Below are 23,002 nucleotides of genomic sequence, written 5' to 3'. Positions count from 1 at the left end.
CGCATCCATCAGAGACAAACGAGCTCCTGCTGCACGCATATGCCGCATTACGCGACGATCTTCCAACATCCGCAGCCCGCTTGGCCGAGTGGTAAGGCGTTTCACTCGTAATGAAAAGATCGACGGTTCGATTCCGTCAGTGGGCAAGCAAGAGGAACAGCTGTAAATGTTTCTTTTTGATGGTTTGGCTGGTTGGCTTTTTGTCGAAGTGAGGGTTGGGTTTGGTGAGGTGATGGGGAGGGAGAGATGGCGGACGCGGGAGCTACCCTGCAGTCTGAGTTGATTGTCCACCGAACTGCCAGCTTGCATGTAGTCTGGGTAGACAAGGGGAATTATTCATGTACGTGTTTGTGGGAATATAGATCATCCTGCTTTTCATTGGCTTTTTGATTTGCGCAAGCAAGCAAGTACGGCTGTTGGTTGGCGGTGGGGAGACAAACTAGAAGTGACCCATTGAGCATTCACTATGCTTGTTTTTTTGAATCAGAAACGACCAAAACACTCGCATCGTCCCAATCCGTACAATCTCTATTGCTTGCTACTCGCGTTTGTTTATTCCTCACTCAGTCCAAACCACCCGACGTACCCTACAGAAAAGTCCTGTGTATATTTCGACCGACATTACGCCCTTCATCACCCGGTCAATCAATCCCTTTCCCCAAGGCCCCAAAAATCCCTATCAAACCGTCGCCCTCCGAAATGACCCCCTCCCTCTAGCACGCACGCTAGAACAACCAAGGAACAAATAACCACAACCCCCTTGCACCACGCCCCGAAAAAAAAAAATCAAAGACACCCACGCGAGCCCAGCACCCGTCATCTCGGAAAGAAACGGCCTCCGCTTCTCGCTGAAGAAAGCGTTGGGCTGCGGGGGGGGGGAACGTTCGTCCGAACCCCCGGACGCGCAACGCTGCTCTTTCGTTCGGCGCGGATTGCCTTGCTGGGGCTAGGCTGGGCGATGGCCCGGATGCAGGCAGGAACTAGCGTTTTGCCATTATGACTATGGAGTGATGCTAAGATGACGGTTGGGACGGTGAGGAAAATTATTGCCGAGTGAGTAGTAGTACTCCGTAGATAAACCTGGTCCCGACAAAGTTAGTATTCCTGATATCCGGAACCTGATCGCGGGGAAGAGCCCAGTAGCGCGGCACCAAGTATCTGATTGCTCCGACATTTTGTTGACGGCTGAAACAACATTAGGACGGCCATTATGAGTGGAGGTAGTTGGTTCAGCGCTATAGAGATAGCATCGAGACAGTCGCGGCGGTGAAGATTCCGTGCATCATTTTCTCAGATAGCAACTGTAGGCACACTGCGATTCGAGATTCAGAAATATACGGATATTTCATTGTTTCATTATCAAACACGACATCTTTTTTTTACGGACCTCACTCCATCCATCCTGAAGCAACCATGTCAGTGACCCAACCGAACAGGCCCCGAACAGCTTCCGCTCCCACCATGTCTACAGAACCGAGACAGGAACAATGGTAAATGATAACAGTAGTAGTACTACAAGAGAAAAGAAGGCAAACCTTGGACAGCCGGTGTACTGTCCCGGCTTCTGGTGTCCATAGACCAAAAACGCCCAAATCTGTTACTGGGATTGAATGGTCCTAGGCGTTTGGTGCCGTGATAGAATGGTCCCGGTATGCAAATCCTTATTAAAAAACAATGCTCCAGTATGCCTCCTCCACGTGTGGTGCCGCCATGCAGAATCTGTTGTCCGAAGGTTCGTAATGCGTTAATGTACAGTCGGAGTGTTTTCTTTGTTGTTGCCACCTCGATCTGGGAGGAGGAAAAAAAATGGTTGCGCAAGTCGCGCGGGTATCATGCCCTCATTCGGGCCCAAAAGGGTGAATCCAAAATATGACGTCGAGTGCCTTGAAGGGTCGAGTACTTCGTGATCGAGATCGGTACCACGACTCATGCAACTCGGCTCGACTGGCAGGGTGGTCAATCCCCTGATGTGTTTGAAGGGAAGACAAGGTGGTCTTGAGTCGTAGGTTGGGTTGAAGATTGTTCCATCCATCGTTGTGTTGTCTCATTTCTTTCCTCGACTTCCCGAGGCAGTGATTTTGCTGGTGCTCATCAAGTCACCAATGTACTTCTGCAAGAACTTATTGTTGTTGTTGAGTTTATCATGCTCCTCGCGCACCGCTTCGATGCGGTTGAAGATTGTGAGGAGGGAATCCTGAAGAGCCTTTGCGTGTCTGGTTGTCAAGTCAGCAACCAGTCAGATGCAGGCCCAATTGGACAGTGACTCACCTTTGCATCTCTTCCCGAGCCTGCTTGCCCATCTTGTCTAGATCCTCGCTCGTTCGCCGGGGACTCATTGCCCTGACGTCATCTGGTCCGAACTCTGATTCCACAGGCCCAACGGCGGAACTGTCGCGAGGTACTACCAACGGCCCACTGCTCTTTCGGGTGGGCAAACGAGGACGAGTTGGGATGGGTTGCTGGATGACGTGCTCGTTGGACTCGTTGAGATCGGAAGGACTTGACGACGTCGAAGAGTCGGAACGCGCAATAGGGTGAGGCTGGCCCAAGGAGCCAATAGACTGAGTGTCGTTTTCGTCTGCCATGATTTTGGGGGTTGTGTGGTTTGGTCGGGGAGGAAAGGTCAAGGTGGAGAGGGAAACTGCCGAAATTGTTGAATAGTCGAAGTCCCAAGTCGGGGAGAGGAGAGGTAATATTGGTTGGGAGGCCAGTAGATCAAGTGAGATATGTCGTCACTGGTGGATTGTGCTCAAGACGTTGCCACTCAAGCGGACTGGAGACTGGGACAGGTGACGGAGACGGACCGAGGCGCAGACTGGTGGCGGGGGAGGAAGAGGCAATGCGGAAGCGGGAGGTCGCGTGCGACGATGCGGCGAAAGGGACGAGGGACGAGAGAAAGCGGCGGAGGGAAGAGGCGGAGGGAGCTGAAGAGGGAGCTGAAGAGGGAGAAGCGATTCCCAATGCTGGCAGCTCCACGTGGTCTTGGGGTCTGAAGGGTCTCGATCGAGGAAGAGCGGCGCGACCGAGCAGATGCTCTGGCTCAGGGTCCACTAGACTCGGCACGGATCCGGGTGGCAGAGGAGAGGAATTTTGGGCGGAGAGTCCGAGGGGATTCGAGACTAGGCCGGATGGAAATGGAAATGGAAAGCGCGGTGGCTGCTGGAGAGTTTTGTGTGAGCAAGGTAGATCCGGCCGGCGCGTTGGAGTTGCTTGCGTGCTTGGGTGCGTAGAAGAGTGAATGTGCGGCTGGAAATGAATGTGTCTTGTGTCCCGCGTGTCTCTGGGGGGTTGGTCGTTTTTGGCAGACGGGCGGTCAAGGAGGGAGGCGCTGGTGAGTCGTGCGAGTGGGCGATGGGGAGAGGGAGTGGAGGAGCCCAACTAAGTAAGGCAAGTGGGAGAGGCAAGCGGGAAGCAGGTGGGATCAAGTGGGAGCAAGCGGGATCAAGTGGGATCAAATGGGAGCAAGCGGGATCAAGTGGGATCAAATGGGAGCCAGGAGTTGCCTACCTGGCTTAGCCTGGTCGATAGTTGGTGGTGAGCGGGACTACTGAGCGCTGAGCTGAGAGCTGAGAGGAGTTCCGTTGACGGAGCGCGTGGGAGCACGGTAGCGTGGAAGCGTGGAAGCGTGGGAGGCGCCTGCTAAGCTGTGGAGATGGGTGGTGGGTGACCCTGCCTGTAGGTAGCAAACCCAGCGTTAGAGAACGAGGGAAGAAGCCGACATGGAAAATCAAGCGGGATACAAAAGCAAAAAAGGGTCCAAGCCAGCCCAGCCCAAAAGGAGCACGGGGTTCGGAGTATGCAGGGAAGAGAAAGGGAGCTACTGACTGGCAGATTGGCAGGGGGGTGGGTGGACGACGCAATGGAGCTTGCGAGGAGAGAATAAAGAGAGCGGAAACGGGAGAGGAGAGAAGGAGGAGAAAATTGGTGATTAGATACCCAAGGACCCGAGGATCCCAAGGTAGAGGCGAGAGACTGACCGACAAGAGGCGAGAGAAAATAAGAGCTCTGAGGTCACTGTGGAGAAGACGAGGCCGGGAGGTGGGAGCACAGTATTGGAACGAAACGAAGGGTGGCGATGAGAAAACAAGCAAGGGAATCTACCAGCAAGCGAATCAAGCATTCGGCAGTCCGCCGTCGGCTTGCCTAGTTCTAGTTGTTGTCTGTCTGCCTACTGTGCCTGCTGTGCCTATCCGTCCCCTGCCTACCTATCCGTGACTGCCTTGCCGGGCTGGCTGTGTGGGCAGCCGCTTAAACAAAGCAGAGGCCCGTAAAGTCGGTCGGCGACATCCCCGCCAGTATAACAACGGGGATGATACGGTGCGGTAATGTAGGTGCCACCGGTACCACCAACTAATTAAACAACTGCTACATATCGTGCAGCAGCGCGAGGTTTGTCGCCGAATGTACTGTACACTTAGGCCATGTCTGCCGGCAGTCAGAACAAGCGGCGGGAGAAGCATCACAGCAACCCCAAACCGCGTTGAGGCGAGAAGAGGGAGGGACCCTGGAATCGCAGCGCACGACGGGCCGGGGGGGGCCAAACGGGAAAGTGACGACACAGCGGGAGTCATGTGGACGCCCGTGGACGCCGTGGCCGCCGCAGAGAGGACCAGTGTACCTGACGAGCTGTGGCCCAGCCGGTACCGCGCCTCGCCAGATGCGTGCGCCGGTACCCGTTTGCGCGTGACGATCCCGGTACCTGAGACAGGAGGGCGGACGACCGCCTAGGTGCGCGAGCAAACCCCGGCGCGCCTATCGACGCTATCGTCCCGGGTACCGGTACCAGCGCCAGCGCCCAGCGGCGCACTCTGTTTGGCCTCTGTTTGTTGCACGACAGTGGCACCAGGGCAAGCAGACTGCCAGCGCTAGCGCCCACGCGACGTAATTTCTCGGCTGCTGTTCGTCCATTCGGTCGCGGATCGCTGCGCCAGAAACCCGTCATACCCTTCTGATGCTTTTCTGGGCCGCGGTACGTACGCGCCCGGCTGGGGGAGCACAGTACGGGGCCTGCTACGTAGGTAGTAAGGGCAAAGAGGGATCTTCCGAGAGACGGTGCGCTCTGGTGAGATCAGCCCACTGTCGTCGTCTATCCCATCCCCATCCGTAAGGGGTCCGATCCATCTAGCAATGCTTATGGCGATCGCGAGTGTGTCCCCGGCCACCGACCACCGAAGACAAACCGCATGGGAACAATACGTCGCAGTGCTATGCGCAGGCAGATTGACAGGGAGTGGCCTTCCTGCAGCGGTCAAGACCCCTCAACCGCAGGGGTAGACAGACATGTGTGTATTTTGGTATTCCAATCCCCAGTGACGCCCAGCTATAGGCGTTGATATAGGGAGGGGGCAATGCTCCTACAGAGGGTCCACGGGTTCCATTACAGCTCCCCCCTAGGCGCAGGACCCTTCCTCAGGCAGCCGCTGCTGGTCCGAGCGGGTTGATGGTTGCCCCTTCCCCACCGGGCGGGTCTGTCCTCGGAAGCGACTCCAGGCTCTCCAGCACGGTTGGCTGCAAGGACCACCTATTGCGTCACTTGCGCTGATCGTCCAAAATTGCAGGTTTTCCCATGTTTTCGCATGCGAGCATGGAACACTTTTTTTGCTTTTGCCTGCGCAGGGTACGGGCTGTTCTGCTCCTGTGACTCTCCTGCCTGGGTGAACCTGTGCCGCGGCGGTGCTTCTCTGGGGGTTCGTTCCGTCAGTGGCCCGAACGGCTCGACTTGTTTGGCTGTTTGGCCGTTTGGTCAGGGTCAGGGTTTGCTGTACCTACTGCAGACAGAACGCAACGTGGTGGGCCAGTCCACAACCACAGAGAACCACTATCGTCGCCTTCATGACAATCCGTCCATCACCAACCAACCTGCACGTATCCATCAATGGTCGGTTCGCATGGGATCGGCCGGCCCTTTCTTTGGCCAAACAAGTACTCCTCTCCCCTAATTAGAGAGAAGAGAGAACCCACTCACCGCTGGTCAGAGGGCCCTAGCACCCGTCAGTCTTCATTGTTCACCTGTTGATCGGGTTCCTGCCCCATCTTGACGCCTTGAGAATGGGCCTCGCAGATGGGTCTTGGCATGTCTACTGCGTACTCCACCAAGGCGGCCCCTCTCGGAGAAACTCGTCCTTTGTTGTTTGCTTTAAGCCTCATCTTGTGCGTCTCTAGTTCTAGTCCGTGTGTCTGGCAGCCTCTGTTCGCGATGCTCGCTCCCCTGAGGCCATTCACGGTCCTCGACTTGATATCCGCAGTTTACTCCTCAACATTGATCGTCTCGCCCGAATTCCAAGTCAGGCTAAGATTTGCATCGGTGGCCGCCACGGTTTCGATCCTCTTGTTTTATTACCGAAGCCACCAATCCCCAACACCGATATCTTGGTAGGGTCGGAGAATGCCCATCCTGGTGATGGGATTCCCCTGTTGTCTATTCCTGGCAGCATCTCAACAAGGTCTAACAGGACTGTATCCGAGCACACAACCCGGCGACGCAGCCCAACACTGTGCGATATCGAGTCGCTGCGACGTGCCATATCTCTCTCGCTCACACACACGTGGTCAAATGAAGTGCACTTTTGCCTTGTCTGCAAAATCTCAGTTGTCTCAACGCCTCGATGCTTGATTCACTTCATCCAACGGCACGGGACGGAGCACGGCATCTGAGTTTCGATTTCCGCAACCTTCCTTGACGCCACGATCAACAGGCATGCCGACGAAACGAACTGTCTCCACGGATGGAGACACAGTGTGCAGGTGGACCAACCGTCTCCTCTCATTCACTATGCGTTACAGCATAATCCAAGACGTCCCCGGATGCTCCATCAGCCGCCAAACTAGGGTCCACCAAGGAATCCCTTCGGCGAAACTGATGTCATGGATCGGCGGCCCTCTGTAAAGACCGGCCACGCACAGGGGCTCGAGCGTGACCTTCAAGACTTTCGAAACGGTGGCCGCTCGCCAACACTTTGCACCCAATCAATTATGCTTTCATCGTCCTGGACCGCAGTACAGTCCAACACGCTGGCTGTTCACTGTAGGATTATGACCCCAACGATGGTGATCATCGCATTGCCGCAACTCCAGAACCAACCAGACCAGCACATCCCAATTCCCTCACCATTCCTCGTTTCCACTTCAGGGCCAAGAGTATAGTACAGTTACAGCGCAGCAGCGAAAAGCGGCCCCCTGGAGAACGAAAGTCTCGGCGGAGAGACTCTGTGACTTTTGTCAAGATCACCGGCAATCCACTGTCGTTATCGCTATTTTTCATCCTTCTCGCCTTTCCCCGCAAATACCACGAACGGAAGGAACTAGAAGTTGAAGTTATCGTGGGATTCTCGGTTGCGTCTCTATAGTACGACGCTGACGGCGTACAAACGACCCCCGACTCCCAGACAGAGGCAAGCATCACATCATCACATCATCAAAATTTGGATGGCCTTGGCGCTCGACGTCATTCCTCGACCCCAGTCGCCTCCGTCCACGGTTGACTTGCTGCCTGCTCGTGTTGTGTCTTGGTTTGCCTTGCCACAAGACAAGACCCTTATTTGCCTCGCGCTGTCAGAACGGATTCGTCTCCTTCCCAACCAACTGGAATTCCGGGGTCCGATCTGGGTCTCGGATTCTGTTCGCCCCGTGTCTCACAACTGGCGCCAGACGTCTCCGGCCCTAAGCGCCCATCCGTCGTCGATGGGTGCATGCTCCGTCTCGCATTCCTTTCCAGACGTCCGTCACCGTCTGGGGGATCTACGAGCAACATGGATACTCATTGTCCGACGGCCCCGAATTCGTGTCCGGGTAACGGACTTCTGCATCACTAACCCGTCATTCTTGACACCACCACAACCACCGTCGTAATGATCGGCCCCTTACATTTGATCACCCCTCTAGGCCCTGCTTTTACAGCTGCCGATCCCCTATTTCCTCCGCGTCTCGCAGCATACATACAGTCCGCATGAGAAATCCCTCGACCGGCCGAATGCAGTCCACTCAGCCTCCATGGTAGCTTGGCGAATGCGATGCCTGCCCCGCCCACACCTCCGGGCACAGAACCCGTGATAACAACGTCAATCTGGCGGTGGGTAAAGTGCTCCGTGATCTGAAGCCGCCCCCAAGTGATGGGCTCGAATCGGAGCTGAATCTGAAGTCTGGGCTTGCATTTCATCGGGTGGCTGGATCATGACCCTTTGGTTTCCACTCACCTCGGGTTGTGAGCTGATGATCCCCGAGCCCTCTCACCTGGAGATCCAGTGCCACTATGCAGGTGCATAAGCCATGCAGATACCTCTGTCGTTCGAGTCTTTCAAAGTGCGTAACACAACATGGAAAAAAACACACACAACTTCGGCGTTGGCGGTTACTTCCGCGACCCTCCCGCCCTACAATACTCGCCGGCCACGTGTAAACGCCTAGTTCTCACTCCGTTGGCGCGCCGCCGCCGTCGACGTGTCCCTGTGCTCACGAGGCGTCTAGCTGCGAACCAGAAATGCTCCCTCTGATGTGTCGACTTCCTCAACTCATCTCCGAAGGTTTGACCTGAGAGACGGTGCCCGACATTGGGCACACCGACATCTGTCACGCCCCGATAGTGTTGTTTGTATACTCCACAGATCTCCGTCTCGCTCCGTCTCAACCTGTGACGCAGGCTGTGTAACGCTCCATCAAAGTCGTACACGCTGTGCAGTCCATAGGTAGATGGCACACCGATTGTAATACTCATCCCCGGTATCGGGTGCAAGAAGCCTCTCCCACCGAATTAAAAGCCTGGCTGGTACGGCCCAACGAAGAGAGTGACTTTGGCCCAGCCGCCTGATCGGCGCGTCACAGCTATCGTCACACGAAGTGGCCCCGAGAGCTCAGCGATGCGCCAGGTGAGATAGTGTCGTTTTGCCATGACCGTCGAAAGGAATCGTATGCCTGTTGCGTGGCTGCCATGCCGATATCCGGTAACAAACCTGTATTTTCGGGGACCATGGACGCGACCCGCGTTACAGCTCAAGACAATCATCGGCCCTTTGGTCTTGCTCGCCCGCCCCATGCTCACGTTCGGGACTGTTGAAGAATAATTGGCCTGAGTGGGAAGTGGAAGTTTGCTCCCCTGTGCTTCGCTGCTCGGAGATGAACTGGACGACTTGATTGCCTGTCCTATTCTTACGCATCCCCTGGGGAGTCATGGCTCATAGTCAACGTCATCGCTGCCTGAATCCTCCATTATGATGTCGTTCTTGTGCTGCCTGTGATGATTTCAGCTGGCGGGTCCAGCTGACACTAGAGGGGGCTGAGGTTTGCCTCGGAGGATCAACGGTGGCACTTGCACTTGCGCTTGTCCGGTCATCCGCTTAGCTGGTGCGCTGTCGTTTCAATCAGCTGGCTTGGGATACGGTTGCACTTTGGGGGGGGGGGGGGGGGCGGTTTCTTTGCGAAATATCCTCGGTTCGGAGAATATGGAACCTGTCTCGAAGGTGCCTTGCAGATCAGGCAGAGGTGGAGAACTTGAACTGCATGAATTTCCGTGAGATGAGAGCCTACCCGGGACCTCTTCAAAGGCGAAGCAGATATCTATTCCTTGTGGTGTGGTAGAGGTCTCAACATACCCTCTCTCAGCCTATCCATGACTTGCGACTGGCTTGTAAACCTCTGCTCCTGCTAGGCAAGAAAGATCGGGTTGTGGAAAGACAAGTTCAAGAAATAATAGACATGGCTTGCTATTTCTTGTTCTGGCGTATGCATCTTCAAGTGCTTATATCGGGTTGGGATCATAGTCCCGCTTTGTCCTGTCTGGGAGAACGGGGTGTCGGGAGCGACGGCAGGTTATTAGAGTTTGCTGTGCGTGAGTCTTGGAGTAGAGAATTGCAAGAAATGATTAGAGGCATTTGCGATATTATCGTGATGCTATTCAGTTCGCTGCCTCTTGGGCGTTCTTGGGTGTTCTTGGGATAGTGTCGAAATAAGGCAAAGGTATGTGTCAGAAGCCAAAGGTCATCATGACGCAGATTGGAATGACCTATAGCTTAGCATCGTAAGGAGAGTGGGACTAAGAAGAAAGCCTCCCGAGAGCGAAGAGAAGCCGGGCCGTTGCCCTTTTAAAGCCGGGCCCGAACATCTCGGCCATAAGATCTGCGGTCTCGGGCCGGACCTACGGCCATGTTCTCCACAGCGCCGGATGTCCGAGATCGACACCGGCTTTATTCTCCGCCCTTCACTTTGCAGCTTGCAGGCTGTCAGTTGACCCTGGAAGGGTATTCCATCAAGGTTTGCTATCTACATGGAATAGGCCTATTGCATGGGCGCATTCACTCACCGGCTGCAGCTACCCTGCCGTTTCATCTGTCATGAGGGGTGGTATTTCCTCACCTCCCGTGCGGTGGCTAGCTCGAAGAAGCGGTTCGCATGGGTACGTATTCACAACGGCAGGAGAAGCACCCCGGTGCGTCAAGTTCGCCCATTGGCACTTGAGATGCGGGGTTGGCGCCATTTGAACATCGGGTGACGATGTGCTCATAACCGGAAGAGGCACGTACACGGCGTTATTCGGGTTTGCGAGATCAGCTTCGGATATACCATAAGTACCAGAGGAGGTTGCATTCTACCTCATACGTTGGTTCATTCGGATCTCGTTAACAACCTCACTCATCGTCAAATCGTCTTGCCCAGCATCCTAGCAATGGCTCCACCGCCCGCTGCTCTCCAGGCCGTCGAGGCCTCTCCGCGTGTTCACGACCTCCTTCAAAGGCTCCACGCTGAGTCAGAGGCTCAAGAGAAGTCACTATCTCAGACTTGGTTCTACCTTAGCCGTCTCGCGAGCTACTTTATCTGGGGAACAGGTTGGAGCTCCGCTTCAGATGACCACATGCGCGACAAGTTTGTCAGTCTTGAGGAGGATAAGTGCCAGTTCATGTATCTCCTTGCCCGGAGCATTGGCGCGCGAAATGTCGTCGAGGCCGGCACCAGCTTCGGCGTGTCCACCATCTACCTGGCGCTGGCAGTTGGACAGAACGTAGCGGATGCCAAAGCGGTGACAGGGAAGCCGGTGACGGGCAAGGTCATCGGCACGGAGAAGGAGCCGACCAAGGCCGCGAAGGCGAGGGATCATTGGAAGCAGGCGGGTGATGAGGTTGAGCCGTGGATTGAAGTGCGCGAGGGTGATTTGCAGGAGACGTTGAAGGTGGAAGAAGGGATGCCCGACGAGATTGATATGCTACTGCTGGATAGTATGGCCCATCCTATCCCGGTCTATTCCAGACGATGTGCTAATATGTCATATAGTCTGGACACCGTTGGCATTGCCAGCATTGGAGATCATCAAGCCTCGACTAAGACGGGGAGCAATCTTGCTGGCTGACAACACTGGACGAGCCAAGCCGCTGTACAAGGACCTACTCGAGTATATCCATGACCCAAAGAATGGGTTTAAGACGACTACGACGCCGTACTCGGGTGGATTGGAGATGGCCATTTATCTTCCCTCGGCATAAGCACTGTGATGAAGAGGCCAAGTTTGTTGTGACCAAAAAGCTAATGTTGTCTGATTGCAATGAAGTGGAGAAGGGATGTAGATATCTACTGGAATCTAGTTGAGACCAAATATTCGGTTTTTAATGAATTTGTGATCCGTTGGTGCCTGTCACACTCGGGTCTTTAACTGGCCGCATCAATGCTCAATATTGAAGGTGAGAGGCCAACCTCCAGGTGTACCAGAGGAGAGCCCCGATTGATATCAGATTTAGATGAATGCACATGGCATGGGCTCTCGAAAACTTCCTCTTCAGAAGTGCCATTTCTTCGCTGGGCCCATCCAAGCCAGTTGCTTTCGCGTCCACGGTCCCTGTATTCTGTTAGTGCCTGTGTCGCGATGACCTGGATCGTCAACGAACCTTGCTGAGCCCGGTCCAGCATCAACTGGCGTGTCCTAGGCCCATAGATGAAGAAGTTGAGAGCCGATGCGACACCCGAAACAGCAAACGGAATCCAGTCACTCTTTTGCTGGATGAGCGACAACGGTCCGTGTGGCGGGAACGTCACCGCCGTGAGAATGAGGAGCAGTGACTGGCCATGGAAGTACACGGGAAAGATTGTCTTCTGGAATTTGGTGTAGGCAGGTCTGGGAAGGGTATTGAAGGCCACCTTGGTCACGACGAAGGTCTGGTAGAGCTGCGAGCCAAAGAGGGCCGAGAAGGAAAGAAGATGGAAGGGTGCCAAGTTGGCGAAGACGGATTGCAGGACGGCGATGATGGCCATGGCGACGGTGATGGCGAGAATGAATGTTGATTGCGTGTGGGTGATGAGAAATCGCAACGAAAAGGTTGGCTGAGAGCGTTTGGTGGTGGCTTTTATCCTTTGTTGGTAATCCGGCGACTTGGTTCCCGACTCGAGTAAGATCCGAAGGCATTCGGGTGTTAGCTTAGCGCGTGTTCGGGTGACTCGGATGGACTTGGGACAGGGAACACAGTTAAAATCGAAATAAATACCGATAAAATAAAACATAGGACTGAAGAGTGAGATAAAAACACTCAATTTGAATCATTGAGAAATTATACTATTGCGAGTGGGTAAACGCTGAAGAAATACTTGATCGTCGAGTTGGCTCGGTGGTTGTTAATCTGGATGATGAACACCCGGCCAGGATCTTAATGCGGGCACTGTAATTGGCGGCGGCAGCACTGATATTACACCCGGGAGGTTTCATTCTAAACCCGATCAGCCTCGGACAAACCACTCCACGCTCGGAGAATTTCCATAATTTTCTAGTTGGGCCTGGGGCATGTGCCGACATACGTCGGCATCAACGAAATCGCTGCGTGACAAGCCAAATAAATCAGCAGGTAGCAATGAGATATGTATACGCTATTCTAATTTAAAGTTCCTGGTACAAATATCTTGTTGAAATTTGTCCCACAGCGGTCCTGGGATATATCCAAGGTTGATGGAGAAGGATAATTTCCGAGCCTCTTCCATTGACCCAGGCGTGTGCACTGAAGCTTTTCGTGGCAGGGTATCCATGGTGCTCAAATCATCAGTGCCGTAGGCGAAAACGTGAAGGGTATCTCTTAAATATCGTTTCCCGACTTCCATTTCCTCAGAGGACTTGGAAGAAGTTGAATGAGTCTGGGGCGTCTCGGTATTTCGTTGCTCTGGAGGTTCTTCAAGACTTCTGGATGTCAAGGCCACCAGACTGCCGGTGTTCTGAGACCATGATGTGTTATTGAGGTTCCAATTGCTTTGGTCAGTGGATGGATTCGGGTTGGGTGTTCTTGGATGCATGGCGTAGGATGTCCCAGACCCAGGACACAGCGTGGATTGGCCAATTTGGGTGGTTGTCTTGACATGGTCGGTTGACGGATGTGACTCTGTGGGATCTGAGGGTGACGGGCTCTTGGAATATCTCGTATCTGGAGTCTGGACACTGGTGCTTGATGAAACGCTCCTTGGGCTGCTCGAAATGGTACTGGAGCTAAGAGAGTTGACGGTGAGGACTGATCTGCCAGTTTGATGACCGTCATCCGGCCTTACAATTTCCCTCGGATGGAAGTAGTAGCTGTGATTCCCACCTTCTTTCTCCCTTACCTTGTACTGCTGGATGCGATGGAGGGCGGCGTTCAAAATGTGAAGCTTCTTCTGGAGGGTTTCGGAGTCTTGAAGTATTTGGGCCACCGGGACTAATTCTCTCAACTTCAATTCGTCCATCTGAGCTACAGATTTTGCTGTGAACATTCCCGGGATTTTGCGCACTAGACAGCTCTCCACGACGAGATTGACAATATGCTGAGTGAAGGAGCGGCGAGAAATCTGTGGTGAACTGTTAGAGCGATATCCCTCAGGAAAGCTATCGTTGAGAGCGGACTTCTGACCTCATAATGAGCTGTCGCCATTCTAAGCGCTTTTTCGGCCGCTGAGATGCAGCTTCGGGACATTTCGACATTGGCAAGCATCCGTAGCGCTGCTTTGAGTTCGAGAGAATCCATGTGGTTCTTGTATGTTGAAGTTGACATGTTCCATTCGCTGAAACGGTCCACGACGCGGTCCATCAGGTCTTGGACTGATCGCTTCGAGAGGTAATCCTGGAACTCGGCGTCGTCGGGCATTGAGCAGCCATCAGAATACGGCTGCAGGATTTCTTCCAATTTTACCCTCATCTGCTCTCCCCTTTTGCGGAAAAAAGGAGTGACCACGTGCTCCAATAGCGCCTTTTCAGTTCTATCGTCCGAACCAAGGACGTGTTTGAGAAGTCTTTCAACAAAAGTCTTGGCGTAGCTCGTGACATTTTCGATGTGGCGCTCGGCTATCGCTTTCCACGGCTTGGATTGAGTCTTGAAGAGGCCAATTGCAATCTCACGGTTCGGAATCCCGGGAAATCCTGTGCCCTGGTTGACAGCTGCCAGTCGCTCCAGCTGCAATTTTAGTGTCGACTCCGAAATTGGTTCGGGATCAGGGAAGTCATAGAGGTCCAGGAACGGCTGAAGAGGATCTGGGTATCGAGTCTGCTTGGTCTCACGAACCGAGACCTCCTCATCTTTGCCGCTGTGGTCCCTTCCGTCTTTGACGTTCCAGTTTCTTTCACCGTCTTGCTGGATCACGCGACTGGCTCCTTTTGTCGACATGGTGACACAAAAGGCACGGTTGAGGTTTTGTATTTGCTTTCGTGGCTTCATCTCACTGTTATGCAGAGAGCTGGAAAAGGTGGCTGCGTATTTTCCATGGATGGCGTCGAGTGCCAATCGATGGAAGCCATCCGCAAGGCTAGTCAAGTAGGTTCGAAGCTCTGAGTTCATTCTTAGATTTGTGAGTTTGGCTTGCTGGGCTTCGAGCGCAACCGTGTTCGACTGAATGGTTTCAATGAGTTGCTGCAACTTGTTTTCGGTGTGACCAACAAGTACGTCATTGAGAGTCTTCCGCAAGCTGTGAATCCCAAGTCTCTCTAGAGGCAGAGATGATAAGACTCCCGTTTGTATAAACCGGGTTTCGATTTGATCTCTTTCATTGGCTTGGGCATACCGTTCGGTCTGTGATCTGTTTCGGAGGACGTGCCAACCACGAGGAAGATTTGGCAACTTTGCCACGTATCTGGAAAATTGTAGATGAAGCTCTGTTTTGGACTCCTCATTGAGTAGATCAGGCTTTGTGATGATCCCAAACGTCCGCTCTCCCGTGCGGTCGTATCTCCTCGCTGTTTGGAGAGCCCCTCTGTTGATAGCACAATTAGCTGCCGAAGCCACCAGAATGATGCTATTTGGCTGCTTGATGTAGCGTTTGGTTATCTTGTCGACAAGTATTCGCTCCTCTTGCAGCCCACTCGAAGGCTGTACAAAGCCAGGGAGGTCGATGAGGGTGAGAGGGGTAAGTTTGGGGCTATACACCTCAATGCGCAAAATATCCTGTGACAGCTTGCTCTTTGGAAGGCCCATTCTTTGAATAGCCTCGCCGATGATTTCCGAGATACTCGACTTGACAAACTGGGCCATTCGAATGAGATTGGGGAAGGATTTGGGCATTCTGAGTCACCGGGGATCACTTGGACGAGAGTGTAATGGCTCTTTGCCCTTCGGAAGATGAGCTCCGTAGTGAACCGCGTGCCCAGATCGTTGTCGATTGGAAACTCAATGCCGGATATGGCGTGGAGGATGGAGCTTTTCCCCGACGATCGATCGCCAACCACGATGATTTGGGGTAGCTTGGCGACATCGCCCAATTGCAGGTAACGAAGTCGATCTATTGCGTCCAGAGGTAGTCTTGTGTCGGCATCCTCGATTTCTTTCAACGAAGTCAAAGCCAAATCCACATATCTTTTCATCGTTGATCAGCTCCGTTGCCTCTCACGAAGCAGATTTGTTGACGAATGGGACTGGAAGGCTGGCAAGGGAGGGCGTATGGCTAGGAGTCGACGCTTGGGACATAATCCTGTAGAAATATAAGCGACGTAAATAGCAGCGGGTGCTCAGACATGAGCTGATTGCTAAGTATTTGAGGGTAGGAGTACCACCTCAAAATAGATTTGGGGAAGGGGGAATAAACCATGAGCCACTTCGCTTCACACGGGTTGTTGGTGGCCGATATCAACCACCCCCTTGTTCTGTCTGTTGGCTCACGGCGCGCTGAGCTAAAACGAGCTAACATCCAACCTTCTGAAAGACCTCACTACTGCAGGCCGTCTCTAGGCCGTGCGAATTCTTCCAAGCGCGCGCTAAAAGCAATTTCCCCCAGCTTCTTACAGCCTGTCTTTACAGCCTTGACATTCAGGATAAGCTCTTGAGTATATCGGAACTTGTCTAGACACGCTTTTATCACTTGCTGGTCTTATGTATTTTTAGCATGGAAATCGGGAACATTCAGGGTATCGCAACATACCATCATGATCATTGCTGGATAGAGATACGATGCTGTAATGGCCTGGGTTGTAGCGACGAAGGCTGTGCTTTTGGGTGTATTTCATTACGGGTGTCTCGATTAAATTATCGTCGATCAGGCAGATGTGGACAGTATGCCGCGGAAAGTTTGCACCCAAACACTTGTCTCGTGAGAACTTGACTACCTACGTAAAATAGGCTGGTGTCTCCTGGTGCTTTATACTAAGGTGTTGGTTTTCTAATAATATAAACATAAAATAAATGCTTTACCATAACCATTAGCTTAACCCTCATATTGACGATAAATTGTACCTTAATATAGACTTGCGTATTGTATTATCGACTTGGATCGGTTGCACACTTTATGCATCCCGCTGTATGAGGCTCCCATGAGATAACATCATGAGGCAGCGACGAAGGACAGCAAGCCATTCCGTTTTATTGACGTGGGACCTTACATGGTCCGTACATATAGACAAAAGACAAACATGACAGGAAAATATCATAACCCGTATCAGACGAAGCCAAATCGGTACATCACATCCATCATTGACCAACCATCTCATCAAGCATCCGTAATGTCAAACCGCACAAGGATAGAGCACTTGGTCTCGTGGCCCCGCATGTCCAGCATCCGGATGAAGCTCCAGCCCGGCACCACGTAGTGCAGCCGCACCGCCGCGACCGCAAACATGGGGTTCTTGCTCCAGCTCTCGTCGCTCTTGACGAGCATCCGCAGGAACACCATCTCGTTTTCTTCGTACTCCCACTCCAGCGTCTCGTCCCAGATCGGGTCCGTGGGCGGCGGGTTCTCGCCGCGGTGGAGGAAGCCTAGCCTGTGCTGCTTGTAGGGTGACGTCTTGCGCTTGGGTGGCTCGTTCTTCAGGTCGTCGGGGTGGTAGAGGGAGCATGTCAGATACGGCTTGATGCCATCGGACTCTGAGTCTTCGTGGAGGGGAATGTCGGTCGCTCCCGCGACATGGAGCGTCAGCTTCTTCTTCCTGCCTGTGTTGAGCCTTCCGCTGCCGCCGGCCCGGAGAGCTGCAGGCTTCAGCACATATCCATCCGTGCCGCTGAAGAGGGCTTCGTTGAGCTGGTTGCTGGTGCCAAAGTTCTGCAGGTTGAGTGCGCAGATCTGCGCGCCAATGCCCCAGTAGGCGGCGGGCTTGAGGTTGCTGGAGGAGATGCGGGTTCCCTTGGGGAACACTCGCATCAGGTGGTGGGCATTGTGCTTCGAAATGGCCTCGTTGTGCTCAGGGAGGAGGGCACCCAAGCCCGACTCGGACACGTTGATGAGATGGTGGTGAGGGCCGCTGATGAGCTCTCCCGTGTACCACGAGTCGTTTGTGGGCTTGACCGACTGGGCGTAGACGCCCAAGTGAGCCAGCTCCGGAATGATGATGGCACATGCAGATTTCTTTTTCTCTTTGTAATCTTTCCGCGCCTTCTTCTCGTCCTCTTCCTCAGAATCACTGGAATCACTGGAATCGGTGTCGCTCTCCACCTCGCCCTGGATGTGATGTTCGACAATCACGGCAATCTTGGAGCCCAGCTCCTCCAGGGTCACATGCTCTCCCTCACCGGCCTGCTCCCGGTGGCCATGCTCCCGGACCGCTTTGCTGAGGAGCCGGTGGCCCCATACCTCAATCATGATGTCGACGAGGCGTTGCTGGCCCTCGGCGTCGCAGTGGTTCTCCAGCGACAACATGACGGGCGCCGCGCGGAAGGATCCTGTGGCGGCGGACTCGGCGGCCTCTCTGTCGATGGCATCGCGGATGGTCTCGCAGACGGCGCGGAAGGGGATGTGGGAAACCATGGTGTAGCCGTGGGTGACCTTGGGCTCGGCCTTGTTGTCGCTATTGTCCCAGGCGTCAATCTCGACGCATCGAGCACCAGTGCGTAGCGCAGTGTCATAGGCCGTAGCGTTGGAGTCGCCGAAGAGCTGATGCGCCATCAGGTAGGTGTTGTGGCTAGAGCTGATGAAGTATTCAGGCAGCGGGTGCGATCGGTCTGTGAGCTCCGGGGGCACGCGAATGTGAGGCTTGCTCACGAACTCGAGAAGGCCCCGTGACAGGGCAGATTCCTCCTCGAGGACGGCATCTTGCTCAGACAAGAGGCCGCGATCGACCATGAGCGAGCGCAGCGCATGGCTGACTCTGAGATCGAGGACCAAATGGCGCGTCGTGTGGCCGCCGCCGGCAACAGTGCCGCTGTCAATGTCCTCTCCAAAGTCCTCGTCCGACACGCGACGGCGGGACTTTTTGGAGAAGGGGTTGAGGCTCCCCATGCGCTCTGCGATGTCCGCCATGGCTGAGAATGCGACGAAGTATACGAATGATGAAGGTGAAGGTGAAGGAGGTGAGATGACGTGAGGAGGGGCAGCTGAAAACGGGAGCGGGGTGATGATCCAAAACTCTCCGAAAAACAGGGAACAGGGCGCAGTAGAGCAGGATAATATAGCAGGGCGAATCACGGGCGTGAAGCCGTCAAATATTCGCACCGCCCGCTGTAGGGCTGCTGTGGGTATGTTCTCGGCGATGCAGCAGCAACCCGCCAAGGTCGTATCATGGCAAAGGCGGCACGATGCGCGCTCGGCGATGAGTTGTTAACCGCCTGCGTCATGCGAGATGGTGGAGTCGCCTTGAGCATCGCCACAGTCTAAGCTGGACTGGAGCTTCAAGCTTGTAGCTCTAGTCGGATTGGGGGCCTGGGGCTGGCGCTAAAGATCTTGGGACTTGGTCTATCAGCCGCCAAGATGACAACGCATGTGGAGGCCTTTGTTGCTTGTTGCTTGTTGCTTGTTGCAGCTGAAGCGTGTTACATTTCGTAATAAGTAGGTAGGTCTAATGCTAGGGCTAATATTGCCATGTTTGTATGCGTGGGGTATAGAATGGTGGAGTGAGATTGTGATGTTCTAAAAACACTCGGTCAGGGTCAGGTTCGTCGAATCCCTCTTCTTCAACAGTGAGGTTGGAATATACTGACATAGCTCTTAATAAGAGGTCGATCGGTGACGCCGAATCGTAATTGACTAGCATGCGACCTTTGCATTTGAATAGAGCACGGGTTCGACGAAGGAGTGGATGTGTTTGTTGGCCAAGCCCATCGAGCATAAGTCGGTACGGGAGAGCAACTCCAAGATGGAGCGCTGTAGTTCTAGAAGGGTCTGTAGCAATGATGTCATTTCCTGCAGAGCCACTGTCGATGAGTAGAGTTCAGCACTAATCTTCTATCTCAAACAAACGAATATATGGATTTTGTGAACGAAGGAAAACAATGTGAGTGGTCGAAGATGATAAGACGTTGACAACAGTGAGAACGTTGGTGCCCATTCACGACAGTGCCTATTCTTATCTAGGTACTCAGGAACAAGCGCACAGGCGTTCCACAAGTGAGAATGCTAAGCCATGATTGGTTTATGTTGGTAGGACCGGGCTGTTCAAGCCATGTTTAGAGAAATATCCACCGAGGAGGGTAGGACTTGACTTTTCAGCTGCAAGTTGTCATCACCAAAGCGGTAGGCGAGTGTTACCAATCCCACATGCACGACATGTGCTGCAGTCAAGTGCTCGACAGCCAAAGGAACATACCGTGGATTCCGAGGTCCAATTGCGACTATGTGATATGCTATTTTTTAGTCTGCGACCCAGTCCCATACGACCCTTAATTGATCAGTCGAATCCGAACAACACATCGTCTGGGGAGTCTTCTGAAGTATCGCGGTTGAACTGACTCTGCACAAGCAAGGGAGGGGAGGCCAGATGAAGATCCCTTTGACCTAATGGCACCCAGTAGCCCGCCCGAAACTCGCAGCCCGTCAACGGTCTCCAGTGTCTCTCCAGTTGGCCGGCCACGTATGTCTGTTCTACTTTCCAACCCAGGTTCTGTGCACGCTCTCTGTAATGAAAATAGAGAGTACTGGGGATCGCAACAGAAAGTTCTTGAACGTGGGCCCCGAGCATCCTGACCATGTTGTCGACCGGGATCATGATGGTATTCTCGAGGATGCCGAACCGCTCTTCGGCCGGGGGCGGATACCGGCTGGTGCGATACCCATGTAACTTTCCTTGAAGCGAGACATAGAGCGACCGGATTTTGGGAAATGCGATGGGGATGAAGTCGAGAAAGGCGTGGAAGGATTTCTTGTCCGACAGTGGCATGAAGGCTGCAGTCTCGTCCTGTCGGAGAAAGGGTTCCCAGTCCCAGAGAATCTCGACAGAGGTGATCGCTTCAAGCCTCTGGGGAATAAGCAGTCGGGGCAAATTCATGACCATTTCCTTGCTTGCCATGTTGAAGGTGTTTGTCGAATAGAGTACTTCAATTCCCTCCAGATACCTGTCCAGGTTAGCGAGCGTCGATTAAAGCTATAGTTTGTGGGGCACCTCACGCCTGTCGGCAAGATAGCAGCCACCCCATGATTCCGATGAAGCATTTGCTCGGCCACTCGCCAGGCCACGATTCGCAGTACCTCCGATCTCGACCGCCGAACCGGCACCTGTCTTGAGCTGGTTGAACCCGGCGCCCAGGGGGTCGAGAATATGCGTCTGGCGAGTCCCGATGACAAACGGAGCTGCGCCATGCCCACTGCTTCGGGCGGTGGCGGTTAACAAGCAAAGGAGACTGCCCGCCTTTGGCATTTTGGTTCCCATGTAGCCCACCATGGTTCGGTCGATAATTGCTGGACAACGGCAGTTCGATGACTTCTCCGGGCAGGGAGAAAGGATGATCGTAGAAGAGGTCCATGTGGACCACCTGTTCCCCGAAGGCCTCGACCAGAATCTTGTATCGGAGCTCAGCGGGGAGCTTCTCAAAGAAGATGCCATTTCCGGCGATGGGTTTCCCGGCTTCGCGCTGTTCCTCGCTCGGTTCTGTTGGGGTGATGGGCCGCGGTCGATTCTTGGGCAGTGTGGGAATGGGACGCTTCCACCCGATCTGAGCAGACCTCATTTGGAGCCATCTTGATAGGGATTCCATTGTGCGACCGCGAGATGTGTAATTATTTTTTTGGGATGTTCATCGCGCTTGACAGGTAGGACGCTGATTGGGCGGGTGACTGTGTCAGAGGGTCGCATTGATGGCTGAGGAGACTAACATCATGGGCCTCATGGTGGAAAATAAGTAAAGTATTACGAAACCTCTGATAGCCAGAAGGGTCTGATAACCCCTCTTCCGGCTGGTCCGGATGGCCTGGAAAAACAAGCATCAACATCATTATCACTGTTTTGAACACTATCCGTTTGATCGAATTGACCGCAACGGATTCAACATCAAGCATAGAGCACCAACTCAATCTCATCGTCTGGTTTGAATGCGTTGGGAGGTTGGTGTTGCCTAAAGCGGACGCTGGATGGGTCAACGGATTATAGCCTAAGATCTCAGGCAACAGAACATCGAATTTCTCAGGCACCCGGATTCGGCCCCACCACAGATTGGAAACAAAACCGACGAGAGAAATTTTGCTTTCTACTTTTTTCTCTTCTCTTCATTCAAATAATGAACAACGCAAAAAACAACATTCAGGCTTCTCTACAACAATTGATGCGAGGTACGCCGCAAGGCTTGTGCCCAGGACCACTGATTTCGAGGAACAGAGAATGGAGAAAAAAGCGAACAATCTTGGGTGCGGTGTTCCCCAGCCTCTGTGCTCGTGGGGAGGATCGCAATGATTGAGCGTACATATCACCAGACAGACAGACTCTTTGTAGGCCTGGTACTTGCTCTGCCGGTATCTGTATCTGTCCACTGCGCGTGACTTGTAATGCTACGTACTGGAGGCGAGACGATGTAATGCCGTCGCAGCTGCATGCAATTGGACACGGGATTGAGCAAAACCTGCACCCGGATCGTGCGGTGGCTGTCGATCCTAGGTGCATGCACATGGCGTTGGTCCACGTCATGGTGGCCAGCTCTCGGGCTAGCATGAGGCCGACCTGGAAACGACGAAACAAGTTCTATTCTCGCGGGACGTCGTTTCTGCTTGATGAATGCTCCGGAGTAAGACAAACACCTCGGAGCAGGATTCTCGAGTAAAGACGCCAAGACAAGGCGTCAGCCTTCTTCGACGGCACGGTGCAGCGCGGCGAAGGCCCACGGGCTTTGATTAAAGGCCCAGGCGCCATGGTTAAGCGAACGAACCGTTTTGTACCCCATGCCGCGGCCCCTGTTCCCTGCTCTCGCTCCTCGCTGCTGCATATCGCTCCGTGTGAGGCCGTGTGGATTTTCGGTGGGCTTTGGGTGCATTTTCGAGTCGGCGGGACGCTGGCGTTGATGTCGTGTCGCGCCACAACCAACGGCTGCAGAGGCCTTGTCGCCTCATCCGCCCCATGACATGGCGAGCAACGACGACGACGTGTGTGTAACCCGCACTCCCCTATACTCGACAGCGAGGATGTTGAGCCAGCCACCCTGTATTGTGATTCTGGCCGAGCAGGATGAAATGCCTTTTTGGCCCGAGATTTCATGTCCATTATGTAGAGAGAACGACTGCTGTTGTGCATCTGCTGGTCATCGTTGTTTCGCTGATTGCACCCAAACCGTAGAGTACCAGCTCGCCAAGTACCCGCCGTCCCACTCGTCCGCCGCACTCTAACCTCACCTCTTCCCCGGAGGTACCTTGACGGCCCGTACCTTGGTAAGGCATCCCCAAATCCCAATCTCGTCCTGTCCCGTCC

General features: G+C 53.7%; 7 protein-coding genes and 1 non-coding gene across 8 annotated transcripts; 2 read left to right on the top strand and 6 right to left on the bottom strand.

Moving 5' to 3' along the window:
• Positions 1–74: 74 nt before the first annotated feature.
• Positions 75–146, top strand: BGZ61DRAFT_t41. Its single transcript has one exon. It is a non-coding gene; the product is annotated as a tRNA-Thr (tRNA).
• Positions 147–2,044: 1,898 nt separating this feature from the next.
• Positions 2,045–2,585, bottom strand: BGZ61DRAFT_489967 (uncharacterized protein; the record flags this gene model as incomplete). The annotated part of the gene is made up of 2 exons (XM_046250278.1): positions 2,045–2,213; positions 2,269–2,585. 2 exons carry the CDS (start codon positions 2,583–2,585, stop codon positions 2,045–2,047), a joined length of 486 nt encoding a protein of 161 aa, XP_046111043.1.
• A 7,910-nt stretch (positions 2,586–10,495) lies between these two features.
• Positions 10,496–11,494, top strand: BGZ61DRAFT_513487 (S-adenosyl-L-methionine-dependent methyltransferase). The gene is made up of 2 exons (XM_046252176.1): positions 10,496–11,201; positions 11,257–11,494. Exons 1-2 carry the CDS (start codon positions 10,655–10,657, stop codon positions 11,463–11,465), a joined length of 756 nt encoding a protein of 251 aa, XP_046111042.1. The 5' UTR covers positions 10,496–10,654; the 3' UTR covers positions 11,466–11,494.
• On the bottom strand, positions 11,495–12,342 carry BGZ61DRAFT_441723 (uncharacterized protein). Its single transcript, XM_046244626.1, has 2 exons — positions 11,865–12,342; positions 11,495–11,815 (listed from the first exon to the last, which is right to left on the bottom strand). The coding sequence occupies exons 1-2, from the start codon at positions 12,226–12,228 to the stop codon at positions 11,649–11,651; spliced, it is 531 nt and encodes a 176-aa protein (XP_046111041.1). The 5' UTR covers positions 12,229–12,342; the 3' UTR covers positions 11,495–11,648.
• Positions 12,343–12,834: 492 nt separating this feature from the next.
• BGZ61DRAFT_584023 (uncharacterized protein) lies at positions 12,835–15,918 on the bottom strand (the record flags this gene model as incomplete). The annotated part of the gene is made up of 3 exons (XM_046256349.1): positions 15,500–15,918; positions 13,839–15,440; positions 12,835–13,776 (listed from the first exon to the last, which is right to left on the bottom strand). Exons 1-3 carry the CDS (start codon positions 15,776–15,778, stop codon positions 12,835–12,837), a joined length of 2,823 nt encoding a protein of 940 aa, XP_046111040.1. The 5' UTR covers positions 15,779–15,918.
• A 625-nt stretch (positions 15,919–16,543) lies between these two features.
• Positions 16,544–18,923, bottom strand: BGZ61DRAFT_441722 (PLC-like phosphodiesterase). The gene has a single exon (XM_046244625.1). It carries the CDS (start codon positions 18,637–18,639, stop codon positions 16,897–16,899), a length of 1,743 nt encoding a protein of 580 aa, XP_046111039.1. The 5' UTR covers positions 18,640–18,923; the 3' UTR covers positions 16,544–16,896.
• A 1,079-nt stretch (positions 18,924–20,002) lies between these two features.
• BGZ61DRAFT_340484 (uncharacterized protein) lies at positions 20,003–21,278 on the bottom strand (the record flags this gene model as incomplete). The annotated part of the gene is made up of 2 exons (XM_046239311.1): positions 20,003–20,666; positions 20,719–21,278. 2 exons carry the CDS (start codon positions 21,276–21,278, stop codon positions 20,003–20,005), a joined length of 1,224 nt encoding a protein of 407 aa, XP_046111038.1.
• Positions 21,279–22,139: 861 nt separating this feature from the next.
• BGZ61DRAFT_92312 (uncharacterized protein) lies at positions 22,140–22,912 on the bottom strand. Its single transcript, XM_046257228.1, has one exon. It carries the CDS (start codon positions 22,826–22,828, stop codon positions 22,283–22,285), a length of 546 nt encoding a protein of 181 aa, XP_046111037.1. The 5' UTR covers positions 22,829–22,912; the 3' UTR covers positions 22,140–22,282.
• Positions 22,913–23,002: the final 90 nt, after the last annotated feature.

The sequence above is a fragment of the Ilyonectria robusta genome (assembly GCF_021365365.1).
Source record: "Ilyonectria robusta strain PMI_751 chromosome Unknown BGZ61scaffold_2, whole genome shotgun sequence".
Lineage (NCBI taxonomy): Eukaryota > Fungi > Ascomycota > Sordariomycetes > Hypocreales > Nectriaceae > Ilyonectria > Ilyonectria robusta.
This window is presented reverse-complemented; position numbering and strand designations above follow the sequence as displayed.